Source organism: Balaenoptera physalus (assembly GCF_965194825.1).
Source record: "Balaenoptera physalus genome assembly, chromosome: X".
NCBI classification, from domain to species: Eukaryota; Metazoa; Chordata; class Mammalia; order Artiodactyla; family Balaenopteridae; genus Balaenoptera; species Balaenoptera physalus.
Genome location: NC_138903.1, coordinates 2,237,732 through 2,253,603, shown reverse-complemented (window position 1 = coordinate 2,253,603; position 15,872 = coordinate 2,237,732). Strand labels below are relative to the sequence as shown.

Genomic DNA, 15,872 nt, shown 5'->3' with positions numbered 1-15,872 from the left:
TCATCCTATTTAGAGCAGACCCTTCAAAGCATGAACTCAGTCATTTTTAGGGAAGCAGTACTATTTCTGAATCTCTGAAACAGGAAGAAAAGAAAAAGTGATTTCTCGTCAGGTTAAAAAATGGTTCAGTTCCCTAATTTTCAACAGAACACAGGAAATACGGTTTTTACGTACAGGACTCCCTTTGCACATTTAACCAATCTTTGCTAATTTCCACCTTGGTGGAATTTCTATCTTGATTCTGCTCCGCAGGTTGTTATAACGGTCCTGTTATTTCAAGTTGTCGTTTCCTTTATTTGTGAAGTAAACGTTCTCCTTAAACATGTCCTCAAAGTCCCTTTCATCATCAAAGAGTGGATACGTCCTTTCTTGTGGAGTCTTCTTTCCTTAAAGCAGAAGACGGAAGTGTGTAAGATAATGTCACTGCCGACGGTCTCCATGATGTAAAGTAATTAAAATCAGTGTGTTTCTTCAAGGTTAAATTTTGTCAGAGGTATCTAGAAAAAGATTGAGGGGTATTGCATATATCATTTGATTGCTGCCGTCTCAAGGATAAAAAAAAAATAGTCATTGGGAAGCCAGACTTATGTGTCATAACAGTAAGCTTAATTATGTCCATTTTTCGCAGGAGACACTATGCGTAGACGCTTTTACAAAATCCTTTGTAAGAGGAGGAATCTTCTCACTTCCAGTAATTAAAACATGAAATGCAAATGCAATTCATAAAAGGGAATGTGGAATTTGGCTGTCTTTCAGGTGAAACTTCCTGTTTCAGAGTCTCCAAGAGAAATTCCCCTTTCTGGCGGGGGCGTGTGCCTGGTGAGGGCAGCCAAGGGGCTTACCCCACCGGAGCAGAAACCCAGCAGTGTTTCCTTTGCCCAGAAAATGTTGCTATTATTAGCTATCATCCCGTTCTCTCTTGGAGCAGGCTCATGGTTTGCATGCTTCTTTTGATAAGCTTTTGGAAAGTTCATCACTTTTCCAGAACAGACTGGCTTTTCTTTTTATGAATTCTAATTGTTTTCCTTGAGTGTGTTCTCATCAACTCTCTGGACAAAGACAATTGAGTGTGGTGTCCTCAGTGTTGGCCTTTAAATTTCCCCAGATTTCCCAAACCGCGTCAGTGTATCAAAAGACTTGAGCAGATCCCTGTTGGGGTATTTGAAAAATGTAAGTTTTCATTTCCAAACGTGTTCTCAAACAGGAAGATAAGTGAAAATCCTGTTGGGTTCTGTATGCAAAAACATGAACACATAGTATTAGGTGATTAAATAATAAGGATGCTGGAAGAATCCTTGCATTGCTTGGTTGAATTTGTACCCCTGGAGCTGCCATAACAAATTACCGCCAAACTGGGAAGCTTAAAACCATAGACATTCATCCTCTCTGAATCCTGGAGACCAGACGTCTGAGGTCAAGGTGTCCCAGGGCCGCGCCCCCTCCAGGGGCTCCAGGGGAGCGTCCTTCCCGCCTCTTCCAGCTTCTGGGGGCTCCAGGCGTCCCTGGGCTTGTGGCCGCCTCCCTCCCGTCTCTGCCTCTGTCTTCCCGGGGCTTCTCCTCTGTGTCTGGGTCTCTCCTCTTCTGTCTCTTGGAAGGACCCTGTCATTGGATGTAGGGCCACCCTCATCCAGGAGGACCTCAACTCAGACCCTTCACTGCATCACATCTGCAAAGATCCTGTTTCCAAATAAGCTCCCGTTCCCAGGTTCCAGGGTTAGGAATTGAATCTATGTCTTGGGGGACACAATTCAACCCTCAACTGGTGGGAGGAGAGTTAGAAAGACTGTGTGTAGGTGACCCAAACAGGACCAGGCCCACTGTGGATCCCCTCCCAGCACAGAGGTTGAGTAGGGGTCCAGATGAGCGGTGTCAGCTTTCTGGCATGTTGGTCCATTAGTGGATTTTTTTCTATAGAACGTGCTGCGGGAAAAGGGGGGAGACCAGAGGGGGATGGAAGGTGAAGTCAGAGGGAGTGGCCCCCCTATCATTTCTCTCATTACCCCTCTGACCCCCAGACCCCGAAATAAAACCCAGAGTGGTTTACATTTTCTCCTTTTGTAATTACCTGGCATTCCACGTTACTCTTTTTATTTATCTATTTATTTATGTATGTATGTATGGCTGTGTTGGGTCTTCGTTTCTGTGCGAGGGCTTTCTCTAGTTGCGCCGAGCGGGGGCCACTCCTCATCGCGGTGCACGGGCCTCTCACTGTCGCGGCCTCTCTTGTTGCGGAGCACAGGCTCCAGACGCACAGGCTCAGTAGTTGTGGCTCACGGGCCCAGCTGCTCCGTGGCGTGTGGGATCTTCCCAGACCAGGGCTCGAACCCGCGTCCCCTGCATTGGCAGGCAGATTCTCAACAACTGCGCCACCAGGGAAGCCCCTGTTCGTTCTTTAATGCATCCTTTATTGAATATGGGCTCTAGGCGCAGGCTTCAGTAGTTGTGGCTCACGGGCTCAGTAGTTGTGGCTCACGGGCCCAGTTGCTCTGCGGCATGTGGGATCTTCCCGGACCAGGGCTCGAACCCGCGTCCCCTGCATCGGCAGGCAGACTCCCAACCACTGCGCCACCAGGGAGGCCCCCACGTCACTCTTAACTGTCCTCATTCTGTATGGATTTTCCCCAAGTGTTTCCAGTTCCAGCAAACTTAAAAGGATCCACACAAACTTAAATCCTAGTTTCTTTGATTTTCCCTCTGCTTCATTTACATTATGGGTTTTCAAAGACAAAATAAGGCGGTCGCTTTTTTTACCTGGAGTCTGCAGGGCAAAGGCTCTCCCATGGTCCCTCTGTGACCTCCCTCCTCTCGGGACAGTTTGTGGGTTTGGGGCTGAGGAAGAGGGCAGGTCAGTCCCTTCTGACCATGCGAAATGCGTTTTCTGCACTTTCCCACACCTCACTCTGCAGTTCTTTTTTTTTTCCCCCCCGTCTGTTGTGACTTCACAGTAAAGAGATACCTTGTGTTCAAGGTGACCCCTTTATTTATTTTTTAAATTTTTATTGGAGTGTAGTTGAGAAATAGTCTGTGGGTTTTTTTCCCATTTTATTGAGATGTGTTTGACGTATAACATTATATTAGTTTTGGGTGTGCAGCACAATGATGGGATATTCGTATATATTGCAAAGTGGTCACCACACTGTCTAGGTAACATCCATCACCTTACATAGTTACACATTTTTTTCTTGTGATGAGAACTTTTAAGATCTACTCTCTTAGCGGCTTTCAAGTAAACAATACAGTATTACTAACTGTAGTCACCATGCCATACTTGACATCCCCAGGACTTACTTATTTTGTAACTGTAGCCTTGGACCTTTTAACCCCCTTCGTCCATTCCCCCCATCACTCACCCCTCACCTCTGGCGACCACCGTCGGCTCTGTTTCTATGAGTTTGCCTTTTTTTAGATTGCTCATGTATGTGAGATCATACAGTGTGTGTTTTTCTCTGTTGGCCTTATTTCACTTAGCGTAATGCTCTCAAGGCTCATCCGTGATGTCCCAAGTGGCAGGATTTCCTTCGTTTTTTCATTTTATTGGAGTATAGTTGATTATCACACCGAGTGAAGTAAGTTAGACAAAGATCCTATGCTGTCAGTCATCTGTGGCACCTAATTAAAAATGATATAAATGAACTTACTTACAAAACGGAAACAGACTCACAGATTTCGATAACAAACTTATGGTCACCAAAGGGGAAACGTCAGGGGGAGGGATCAATCAGGAGCTTGGGATTAACATACACACACTACTATATATACAATAGATAATCAACAAGGATTTCCTTCATTTTTACACTGAAGAATATTCCATTTCGTCTCTTATTGGGCAGAGGTGGGTCACGTAACCATCCTTACCTGCAGCAAAGCTAAAAGACGGACTTTTCTACTGTCTAACGGGAGATATTGAGAGCTGGGGATGTATATTGGAGAGCTTGCCAGCACCAAGCAGGAAAAGCTGTTTGTCCTTTTTCTTTCTACTGCAACAACAACTTCATACCAGCGCCATTGAATGTTGTTTTTGTCTTCAGTGCATTAAAGCCGATCAACTTAAAAATTACAGCGTGCTGGTTTCATCTGCCTTCAACAAGATGGGGTCCCTGTATCCTCCTGTAATCTGACTGTGGTGCTGAGGGACCTCCCCCATCTCTGAACCGCAGGCACTCTGCTTTGATTCTCAGTGTTTACAGCACACACAACTCAGCAACCTTAAAAGATGTTGCGGGCAGAAATGTAAAAAAAAAAAATCTGTTGAGTCATAGCTGTGTTGTCTTTCTTTTCATCATTAGAATTTTAGCATGTGGCGAGACAATTGATACACTTATATAATAATCTACCTGTTCTATCAGAGACATGGAAACAATATGAGTCCAAACGGGTTAATTTGTTTGCCTTGAGTTCATAGATCAAATCAAAGGCAGAACTTGCACTAGATGCTATACGAGTGTCCTCAGTTCCCACTCATGCGCCCTTTACCAAACGGAAACACCAGCATTCTCATGAAAACACCTGAACCGTATCAATTCACTCTCCTCAGAGCCCTTTCCCTACCTGCCTGTGTTGATCTGATTCCACAGAACTTTGTCAACATGACGCTGCCTCACTGTGATACAATTCTGTTTTTACTTCTGAATTATCTTTTGATGAGGAGGTAGTTTTAAAAAATGTATTGGGGTTCATCATATGCTTCTTCTGGCACAGTTTCTTTCCTTCATGTTTGTACATCACTTTCTATTTCAGCAATAATAAAATATTCGCGATTGGGAACTTCCTTTAAAAGCCAAGGTGACTTATTAATGTCCCTCACCCCAGCTGCGTAAGCCAGTAGATGTACTTACTTATTTTGCAGCTTGAGAATTTTAATTTGTAGAAGATGCCCTCCCCGCAAATGTACTGCTTAGGTATAACTTTGTTTTCCTCTCCATGTTACCATGTGCCGTAAATGGCATTCCCAACTCTATGAAAGAGGAGAAGGTGGCTTTATGGTTGTGTTGAAGGTCTTCTTCCTCTTCGAGCCATCCTTGAATTCCTTTTTTCCTGCTTTCTCATCATGTTGATTACCATTTTTCCAGCCAGGGAGCCCCAATTCGTTGGCCGTTTTCCATACCTTCTTCCCCTGGGAGCGCCCTTCCTCTGCGTTATTTCTTCGATAAACATGCAGAAAGGACAGCCGTCTTGGATAAGCTTCCAGAGGTTCACACATACAGATGTCATTTTTCTGCCCCCAACTTTACCTTTTCTCTGGCCGTAGATAAAATTCCTTTGGATCTTTAATCTCAGAGGTCCTGTAAGTGATTGCCGGCCTGGGGGAGGGGTAGCGGCTGGACCCCACCCCACAGTGAGGCTCAGGGGATGAGGAGGGGCTGGAGGGGGACCGAGGAGGAGGAGGAAGAACAGACATTGGGTTGACAGTGTCACAGCACGGTACAAAAGAGGGTTTGATTTCCTTTTATATTTATACTGTTGATTTCCTTTCATGTTTGTAGTGGTTGCACTTTTAATCTGTTAGTATCTGCATCACTTGATTCTAACCCTTGGCAAGTTTTAACAGAAACACTAAGTGCGTTTAGCTGGCATCAGTGGGTTAAAGGAAGAAGCTTGTGAGCAGGGCTGTATTACAATTAGCCTTTTTTTTTTTTTTTTTAACAGGACTGGTGGTAATCACCAACACGTGTACTACAGTTTAGAGTTTATTAGCCTCTCATACAGGGCTTTGTGGGTTAAATAGGAACCTGGCAGGGATACTCACAAGTTTTTCATGGAAAGAGTTATCTTCTGATTTTTTTTTTTAATCCAATTTTTTAAATTGAAGTATAGTTAATTCACAATGTTGTGTTAGCTTCAGGGGCACAGCAAAGTGATTCGGTTATATATATGCATATCTATTCTTTTTCAGATTCTTTCCTATTATAGGTTATTATAAGATGTTGAGTAGACTTCCCCGTGCTATACAGTAGGTCCTTGTTGTTCACCTGTTTTATATATAGTAGTGTGTCTCTGCTAATCCCAAACTCCTAATTTATCTCTCCCCACCCCCTGCTCTCCCCTCTGGTAACCGTTAAGTTTATTTTCTCTGTCTTGTCTTGATTTAGAAAACCTGAAGAAAAAGACACATTGAAGGAATGTACTTAGCAACCTTTTCCGTTCTGCCTTTCCCTGTGTGTGTGTTTTCTCTGGGATGACTCACTTGCAGAAAGGATGGCCAGTCGCCCCTATTAAAGAACAATTCGGGGGCAAGCGACCCTGTGTGTGTATCAATGCAACTGACCGTTCCAGACAGGCGCCTGTGCCCCAGCCCGCGCTCCAGGTGCATCGCCCGGTGCTGCGGTGCCCGAGCCGCCGGGGCGCTGGTCCCCCGTGCTGGGGGCCGTGGGCGCTGACGCCGCCTCTCCCCACCGCAGGTACAGGGACGTTCGGCCGCGTGCAGCTGGTCCGCGAGAAGAGAAGCACCCGCTTCTTCGCCCTGAAGGTCATGCGCATCCCGGATGTCATCCGCCTGAAGCAGGAACAGCACGTGCACAACGAGAAGTCCGTGCTGAGGGAAGTCAGCCACTCCTTCCTGGTCAAGCTGTGAGTCCCCTGCTCCCGGACCCCGGGTGGGTGTTCCCGCGGGACGTGGGATGCAGTGCGGTCACAGCGGGTCACACTGGCCTGCGACATCTCAGCTCCCGGTCTCGCGGAGAAGGGCGCCGTTTGCACAAGTGCCTGCCCGGGGTGGGACGCCGGGCTCCGCCCCCCTGCACCAGCCGCGCGGCCCCGGGGGCACCTGCGGCCCCGCCACAGGCTCTGTCCCCTCCTCCCGGCCCCAGCTCCCTGGGCAGCCTGACCAGTGGGTTCTCCTGGGACCTCAGTCACCGGCTCACCTCTACTCACTCGCATCCTTTCTTGGGTTTCTCGTTGACCGTTCAGTGTCCCCATGTAGATGCCTCATAGAACCTTCCAGTGGAAGGTGCCCAATATGGACCGAATGGATCCCTCTCTCTGCCACACTCTTTGCTGGCCGAGGGTAAGGCCGTTTCCCACTCAGGGGCCACAGGTGTGGGCGTCCGCAGAGGGCTCTCCGGCCCCATCCCCGGGGGCCTTCCGCCGCTTCCCACCTCCTCCGCCGCCTTCCTCACGCCCCTTCTCAGCCCCCGACCCCTCCCAGCCCAGCCTGGTGCGGGCCCCCCTCTCTGGCCTGAGTACCCAGCTGTTCTTGGCCTCCCAGACTTGCCTCTTTCAAGGCCTTCTTTGCTTTAACTACAGCCGTGGTGATCCCTCCATGATCTGCGTCTCTGCTGACAAATCCGCAGGGAATGACCCCAGGGGCTCAGTGTCCTAGAAGTGGCTCACCCCGGGCTCTGGCTTTGCCCCTGGCTCTGCCTCTGGCTCCATCTCTTTTCAGACGCTCTTCCCTCCGTCATCCCAGGAAAGTGACCTGCAGTAGAAGGTGGGAGGTGCCATCCATGTTGTCACCCCAGGGCCACCTGCCCCCCTGTGATGCCTCCTTCATCTGCCTCTCCCCCCACCAGCCTCTCCCACCTCACCCGCACCTGCCTTTCTTCTGCGATACACCTGCCTGTACACAGAGACAGGCGCCTCCACCCTGCTCCTGGAGCATCTTGCATGTGCCCCAGGGCAGGGAGATAACACCTGTCAACTCACAGCCACCGGAGCAATGTCCCCAGGGCCCGAAACAGCGTGCCACTCGGGAGCAGGGACGGGTGGCATGTTTGGTGGGTGACAGAAGGGAAGCAGCTGACTTCTTGTCTTACTTTCCTTTTATGAAGCGCGAAGGCCGTGTTGGGCCCGTGTGGACAGGTCAGTAGAGTCTCATGCTGTTGGGTCATTAAAATCGAAACACAAAAAAGCCAGCGGGTGCAGCAGAGTCACCTCCCCTCCCCGTTCAGCTCTGAGTCTCCTCTTCACTGGGAAGTGGTGGGAAGATGGGTAGAAAATCACATGCGTGCACATCTTCTTCTGGAAAGAAGAAAAGCTTCTACTTCTGGTGTCTCTTCTAGAAACTGAAATAGTGATTCTGGGTAAAGACTTCAGTTCGCTAGGGTTTTCAGTACACATTTTATAAAGGAGATGTGGACTCCTTTATCTGTTGCCAAGTCATTCTCACGTGATTTAGGAGAACGGTCTTGGGCTTTTACCAAATACAGGAAGTCTCCAGCCAGAACCCCAGGGTGTGTCCCCGAGGGTGCTTTGTGTCTGAGTTTTCCCAGGAAGATGGGGCACCTGGCCGCTGGGTTCCGGTTTGCTCTGGAAACCGAGTGGCGTGATCTGTTATGTGTCTGCAGTGAAATTAGGAGAACACGGAAGAAAAGCCGATGGAATTGATGGTGAAAACGGAAAGTGTGAGACACTGGTGTTGAGAAGACACAAGTTTGGAGAAGAGGGGAGAAGCCAGTGGGAGAGGCGCTTTCCAGGGCTGTGCGTGGGCGGCAGGCGTGTCGCCGAGCACCTGGCGGGGACGCTGAGTTCACCTCATCGCATATTTTCTGGGTTCAGGCACGTCCCCCTGGAAACATTAGGGAATCTCGGGGGATGGCTTCCAATTCTGGGAACTCCACCTTGTTGTGGGTTGAATTATGTGTCATTCCCCGCCCCCCCCCCACAAAAGATACGTTGATGTCTTGACCCCCAGTACCTGTGAATGTGACCTTATTTGGAAGTTGGGTCTTTCTTTGTAGGTGTAATCAAGATGTAGGTCGAGGTCCTATAGGAGTAAGGCGGGTTCTCCATCCGATGTGATGGGTGTCCTTGTAACAAGCGGAGAAGACACACAAAGACACACAGAGAGGAGAAGGCCACGTGAAGACAGAGGTGGAGATTGGGGGTGATGCGGCCACAAGCTGAGGAACCCCAGGGATTGCTGGCAACCACCAGAAGCTATAGAAGAAGCTAGGATGGATCCTTCCCTGGAGATTCTAGAAGGAACCACCCCCACCAACACCCTGATCTTGGACTTCTAGCCTCCAGAACTACGAGAGGATGCATTTCTGTTGTTTAAGCCACCCAGTTTGTGGTCTTCTGTTACGGCAGCCCCAGCAAAGTAACACACACCCCGTCGTCTCCCGGAGTGGGGACCAGCCTAGGTGATGGGCTCTGGAGATGCTTTCTAACTACGTCAGAGGAGTCCCCAGGATAGAATCCTTGAGCTTTGGGAAGTTAAAAGGGAATAGGGAAAAGGAGGAGCATGAAAAACAGAGCTTTAGTCAGATAACTCCGCTTCCTTTACTCTGACAGCTAATCAGGCGGTTTCCTCATCAGGTAGGGTAGATTGCCGAGTCCAGAGGGACACAGATTCTGTATTCCGATGTTCCTTGCTTTTGGATAAGTACCTAAATTGTTTCCATCACAAAGGCTTAAGCCCTAGTTTCAGTGGGTTGGAGTTTGACCCCAGGTTATCTAAATCGGGTTTTCTCTTTTAAAGAGTGTGATCTCTCTGCACTGTGGTAGCCCCACAATCTGACAGGCTCTTTGCTACCTTGATATTCCTGTTGCCATACAGCCCACTGGGTGCAGGCACACCTGAATGTGGTCTTTTTATATGTCAGGTCCAGCTGTGCTGTGGCCAAGAGGCAGGAATTTTTCCTGGTCCTTTAGTCCACAAGGCTGTCCCTCTGCGTGTCTGCGTCCTGGCCTCGTCTTCCTATAAGGACCCCAGTCCTACAGGATCAGGACCCACCCTAGTGACCTCATTTCACCTTCATCCCCTTTTTAAAGACGCCATCTCTAAATCCAGCCCCATGCTGAGGTCCTGGCGGTTAGGACTTCAGCATATAGATTTTGGGGTGGACACTACTACTTAGTGACTTGCTAAGTGCAGGTCTTTCAGTGCACGGGGGTCTTATTATAAAGTACTTGTAGCCTTTGGAAGTTTTCTGTGCGTTGTCACCTGAGGGACCCGGCGGTGTTTGAAAACCGGGATTGAATTGATCCAGGGTCAGCAGACTCTAGAGGTGCCCCACACGTAGCAGGGGGAGAGTGCTGTATCTGACCAGCCCCGCGAACGGGGGGAGTAGGGTGCCCAGGGCCACTGGATAGAGCACCGGATTTAGTGGGAAGAGACCACGAGGGAAGCAGGTATCGAATCCCCCCAGCTGTGCAGTTTCTCTTGGAAGTGAGTTGCTTCTCCCAACATCTGCCTCTCATACTGTCCAGAAGCGTTGAGTGAGCCATACTTGCATTCACATGAAGCCACGTGGAACACCGATGATGCCGGGTATCACGCGGAACAAAGACTCAAGTTTCAACTTCCACTTGAACGACTTGTCAAGTTCGCCCACGGTGTTATCAGCGTTCGGTATTTGAAGTGCTACTGGTTGCGTTTTTGAAAGTCGGCCAGGACGTTCATTGCATACACATCAGAGAATGCATTCTGTTCTGGGATAAAGCCATCCTGAAGGCCAGTTCAGCCAGCGTAGAGAGAATTTTAGAAGAGCTGACAAACTCGGTGTAGAAGGATTGTGACACAGTCAAGATTTCCCGGGGAGGAAGGCTTGTGTCCTGCCCCTAGACCATGACCCTGTGTCTGCTCCCCGCCCTCTGTGCGTACAGAAATTGCTGGCATCTTAGAGTTGGTGGGATCCAGGACAAGGGGTTCTCACCTGGGCACCACGGACATTGGGGACAGGAAATTCTTTGTGGCGGCGGCTCTTCTGTGCAGTAGAGGAGGTTTAACGGCATCCCTGGTATCTACCCACTCAATGCCAGGAGCACTCCCTCCCTGGTGTGATGACAGAAAATGTCCCGGGGAGTGAAATAGTCCTGATTACAGACCACTGCCTAGATAGACAGACAGACAGACAGACAGACAGACAGACAGACAGATAGATAGATAGATAGAATGCGTGGATGGATGGATGGAAGGAAGAAAGGAAGACAGGATGAATAGGCAGGTGATATAGAAATAGTGAGACAAATAGATTGATAGGTAGGTATTATGGATGGATGGGTGGATGGATGGGTGGATGGATGGGTGGATACACAGATGGTAGACAGATTAGATAGGTTGACGGATGGATGGATGGATGGGTGGGTGGGTGGATGGATGGGTGGGTGGTTGGATGGATGGATGGGTGGATACACAGATGGTAGACAAATAGATTGATAGGTAGGTATTATGGATGGATGGGTGGATGGATGGGTGGATACACAGATGGTAGACAAATAGATTAGATAGGTTGACGGATGGATGGGTGGATGGATGGGTGGGTGGGTGGGTGGATGGATGGATGGGTGGATACACAGATGGTAGACAGATAGATTAGATAGGTTGACGGATGGATGGATGCGTGGAATGACGGGTGGCTGGTTGGTTGATAACGCCTGTGACGGACGCACACAGAGAGATTAGGTGGGTGTGGGTCCATTCTCACTTTCCCGTCCCAGCCCCTGCACTTGGAGTTGCATCATTTAGCCTTGGTGATGAACCTTTGGACTCAGTGACAGTCACAGTGCCATGTCACTCATCGTGCAGTAGAAGACCCAGCTAGCCAGCCGGGTTCCACTGGCTTTCCCCTACAGGTCTGGGTATGAAAGAACTCACAGGTCCATCACTCACGGGGCACATCCTTCTCATTATTGGCGAAATGACAGCTTGGATCTCCACGTAGAGGACTTGGGTCTTAGTCTGGAGAGGACGAGCCCATAGCCTAAGGGAAAGGTCTTTCTCCTGCCCACAGACTTGAGTCTGGTGTGCATCTCCGTTGGCACAGGGACGGGTAGTTAGTAAAACTGTTCCTTGGCTCTTCTGACACTTCAGGAGGAAAGAACACCCTGTTCTGAGTTCCCTGGACCCCTCTGCACTTGAGTTTCAGAAGCAAAAGTCCAGAAGTAGCTCTCCTTCCTCTTTCAGCATCGCCTGCAAGGAACAGCTGTGACAGAAGGAGCACAGCCACTTCCCAATTCCTTGTTCTGTTGTTTGTTCAAACGTAATGACATGTCCATTTTGCATTTTGGGGGGTGGGGCAAGGTGGACGCTTATAACAGGGAGGTTTGGGTTCTCCTGATGGAGGGAAACTGAAGTTCCCGATGAGGCTCTGGGAGATCCCAGCGTGGTTGGCAGGGACGGAATCGTCAGCCCTTCGGGGCGGGAGGTCCTAAGCTGCACAGGATGCTGCAGCAGAATCTCGCAGGAGGAGAAGGCACTTGTTGGCTGACAGGTGGGGGGAATTCTTGGTCAGGGGCCACGGGTCAGCCAAGAGGCTGGGACATGGGGAGGAATCGGAGTCCAGCGTGGACGCAAGGCTGGGCTTGGGTGGGAGCTCCAGCATTGATGCTGGTGTGTAACTCAGGAGGAGGAGGAGGAGGAGATGGGAACGGGCCCCCAGGGCACCTCTGGGGAGGTTAGATGGACACATTGCGCCCTGGGTACCTCGGAGGGTGTGCTTCCCTGTGCGTTCAGCTGGGGACTGGGGTGCGAGGACGGAGCACGAGGTCACCCCCTCGCCGCCTTCCACAGCGGTGTACTGGCCTGGCACACGCCTGGGAAGTTGGACGGGAGAGAGAGCGTTCCAGGTGGGGCAATTTCCAGGGAGCTGTCTCAGAAGAGAGAGTGAGCGAGCGGTCGTCCTTGGGAAGACATCAGATGGAGCCACCAAGTGTTGGGACCCTTGGGGACCACAACAGGGGGACCCTGGGGTGGGGGACAGCGAAACAAGCTCAGGTCACCTCGGCGGGGCGGGCAGGGGGGCGCTGGTTACCATGGAGCCGGTTCGGAAACTGGAAGGGATGTTCCAGAACCTCAGATTGCGCGGGGCGATGGGGCTCAACAAAGGATGACATGAGTGGCTTTCCATTTTCTCCTTTTAATGGCAGAAGTCCAGCTTTACCGCAGCATCTGGAGAAATAGTGACCAACTTTAAAGTTAGGTGTCTCCAGCTAAATGAGGCTGACTTTTAAGTTAATTAAAATGCCATAGGGGAGGTGCTCACTGCAGACTTTGCAAATAAAAGACAGTAATCAAAGGTGGAAAGTGCTGCTTTGAGCTCAGAGCTGACGTCTCTGCCGCTGTGTTCCTAGTCATTCTCAACGACGGCCACTTTTTTTTTTTTTTTCTGTTTATGGAATAATTGATTAATATGTTCTCTCGAATACATTTTTTCAATTTTAATTTTTTAATCGTGGTAAAATGTACCTCACATAAAATTTACCATCTTGACCTTTTTTTTTTTAACGTCTTTATCGGAGTATAATTGCTTTACAATGGTGGGTTAGTTTCTGCTTTATAACAAAGTGAATCAGCTATACATATACATACGTCCCCGTATCTCCTCCCTCTTGCGTCTCCCTTTCTCCCACCCTCCCTATCCCACCCCTCTAGGTAGACACAAAGCACTGAACTGATCTCCCTTTGCTATGCGGCTGCTTCCCACTATCTATTTTACATTTGGTAGTGTATATATGTCCATGTCACTCTCTCACTTTGTCCCAGCTTACCTTTCCCCCTCCCCGTGTCCTCAAGTCCATTCTCTAGTAGGTCTGTGTCTTTATTCCCGTCCTGCCCCTAGGTTCTTCATGACATTTTTTTTTTTTTGTATTCCATATATATGTGTTAGCATATGGTATTTGTTCTTCTCTTTCTGACTTACTTCACTCTGTATGACAGACTCTAGGTCCATCCACCTCACTACAAATAACTCAATTTCATTTCTTTTTATGGCTGAGTAATATTCCATTGTATACATGTGCCACATCTTCTTTATCCATTCATCTGCCATCTTGACCATTTTTAAGTGTATAATTCAGTGACATTAAGTCCATCCACATTGTGCAACCATCCCAACCATCATCTTCAGAACCTTTTCATCTTGCAAAATTGGAACTCATGGCGCCCATGAAACACTGCGTGCCCCTCCCCCTCCCCCAGCCCCACCATCTACTTTCTGATGCGTGTGACAACTCTAGGGACCTCCTCTGAGTGGAGTCACACTGTGTGTCCTTTTGGGTCTGGCTTCTCTCACCGAGCATCACGTTCTCAAGGTTCATCCACATTGTAGCCTGTATCACGATTTCCTTCCTTTTTCATGGCTGAGTAATATTCCATTGTGTGAATGGAACACCTTTGTTTATATCCATCATCCATCCATGGACACTTGGGTTGCTTCCACCTCTTGGCTGTTGTAATGCTGCTGTGAACACAGGTGTACAGACGTCTGAGTCCCTGCTTCAACTCCTTGAGTGCGTTTTCGACATCTCATTCTCTTTCCTGCCCGTGGAGAGTGCTTAAGCATTTTCTCTTCCCTTCTCTGCTTTTCTTTTTTTTTTTTCCTCAGCTTGCCTCATTCCCTTTTCTTTCTTCCTTTGTCCCTCCGTCATCACCAGGTCACCACGTTGACAGTTTGGTATGATGCCTTCTTTCCTCCTCCCTGTGCTTAAAGAGCTCCGAGCGTGCACGCACACACACACACAGAGTGTGGCATCCTTACAGCATATTGTACACATTTTTTTTGCCTCTCACTGTTTTTAACTCTGCTTCATAGAGATCCCTCCTGGGCATTTTGGGTGGACGCGTTCCAGGAGGCAGGGCAGGGGTGAGGGCGTACGGAAAGGGAGGGAGGTCTCTTAGCTTTTCCTTGGAGAGAAGCTGGGCCATGCAACGTAGAGGTGGGAGGACCAGGGAGCGGACGTGGTATAGGGGATGGACGTGCGTGATTGTGTGCACGTGCTCCCGAAATCATGCACTGTGGTCACGCTTGCTGCACACTAGACACTCCAGACTCCTAGGCTCAGCTTCTCACTCACACCTGCTCCTTCCAAGCTAGACTCATCCACCCAACGGGCGCCTGGTCCCTTCTGCCCAGATGTCTCTGCAGGCAGTTCAGGGTCTTCCTGTTGGAAAGGAATTCTTGAGCTTCCTCTTTGCCCCACACCTCCAATCAGTTCCTCCTTTGGACTCCCCCCCAAATGGCCCTTCCAGCTCCTGGGTCCCCCCCCCCACCCCCGGGGACTGTTTTTGATTTCTTTTTCTTTGCTTCCGTGTTCACTCTAACCAGGGCTTCTGCCCTTTTCTCTTCCTTTTTTTTTTTTTATTTCTTTGAACTATAGTTGATTTACAATATTGTGCTCGTTTCATGTGTACAGCAAAGTGATTCAGTTTTATATATTTATATAAAACTTTTTCCTATTCTTTTCCATTATAGATTATTATAAGATATTGAGTACAGTCCCCTGTGCTGTACAGTAGGTCCTTGTTGGTTATTTTATATATAGTAGTGTGTATCTGTTAATCCCAAACCCCTAGTTTTTAATCCCTCCCCCCGCTTCCCCTTTGGTAACCGTAAGTTTGTTTCCTGTGTCTGTGAGTCTATTTCTGTTGTGTAATTGAGTTCGTTTGTATCATATTTTAGATTCCGCATATAAGTGATATCATATGGTATTTGTCTTTCTCTGTCTGGCTTACTTCACTCAATATGATCATCTCTAGGTCCACCCATGCTTCTGTGTCTGTGAGTCTGTTTCTGTTTTGTATATAGATTCATTTCTATCACTTTTTAGATTTCACATATGAGGGGTATTGTATAACGTTTGTCTTTCTCTGTCTGACTGACTTCACGTAGTATGATCATCCCCAGGTCCATCCATGCTGCTGCAAGTGGGATTGTTTCATTCTTTTTCGTGGCTCAGTGGTATTCCATTGTGTATATGTACCACATCTTCTTTATCCATTCCTCTGTCGCTGGACACTTCGGTTGCTTCCATGTCTTGGCTGTTGTAAGTAGTGCTGCTGTGAACACAGGGGTGCATGTATCTTTTCGAGTTGGAGTTTTCGTCTTTTCCAGACCTGCCCTTTCCTCTTCTAAATCACATCTCCAAAGTCCGTCCGCCTTGGTTCCTCTGGGTCCCCTCTCTTTCATCTCAGTCACCTCCCCAGGGCTCATCCA

General features: G+C 48.8%; 1 protein-coding gene across 2 annotated transcripts in view; it reads left to right on the top strand.

Annotated features, from left to right (window-relative positions):
* LOC309652458 (cAMP-dependent protein kinase catalytic subunit PRKX) overlaps positions 1-15,872 on the top strand; it is an 87,744-nt gene that overhangs the window by 27,932 nt on the left and 43,940 nt on the right. For both annotated transcript variants that reach the window (XM_082446287.1, XM_082446286.1), the window contains exon 2: positions 6,399-6,567. In XM_082446287.1, the coding sequence (XP_082302413.1) occupies positions 6,399-6,567 (169 nt within the window). The remainder of the gene's footprint in view (positions 1-6,398; positions 6,568-15,872) is intronic.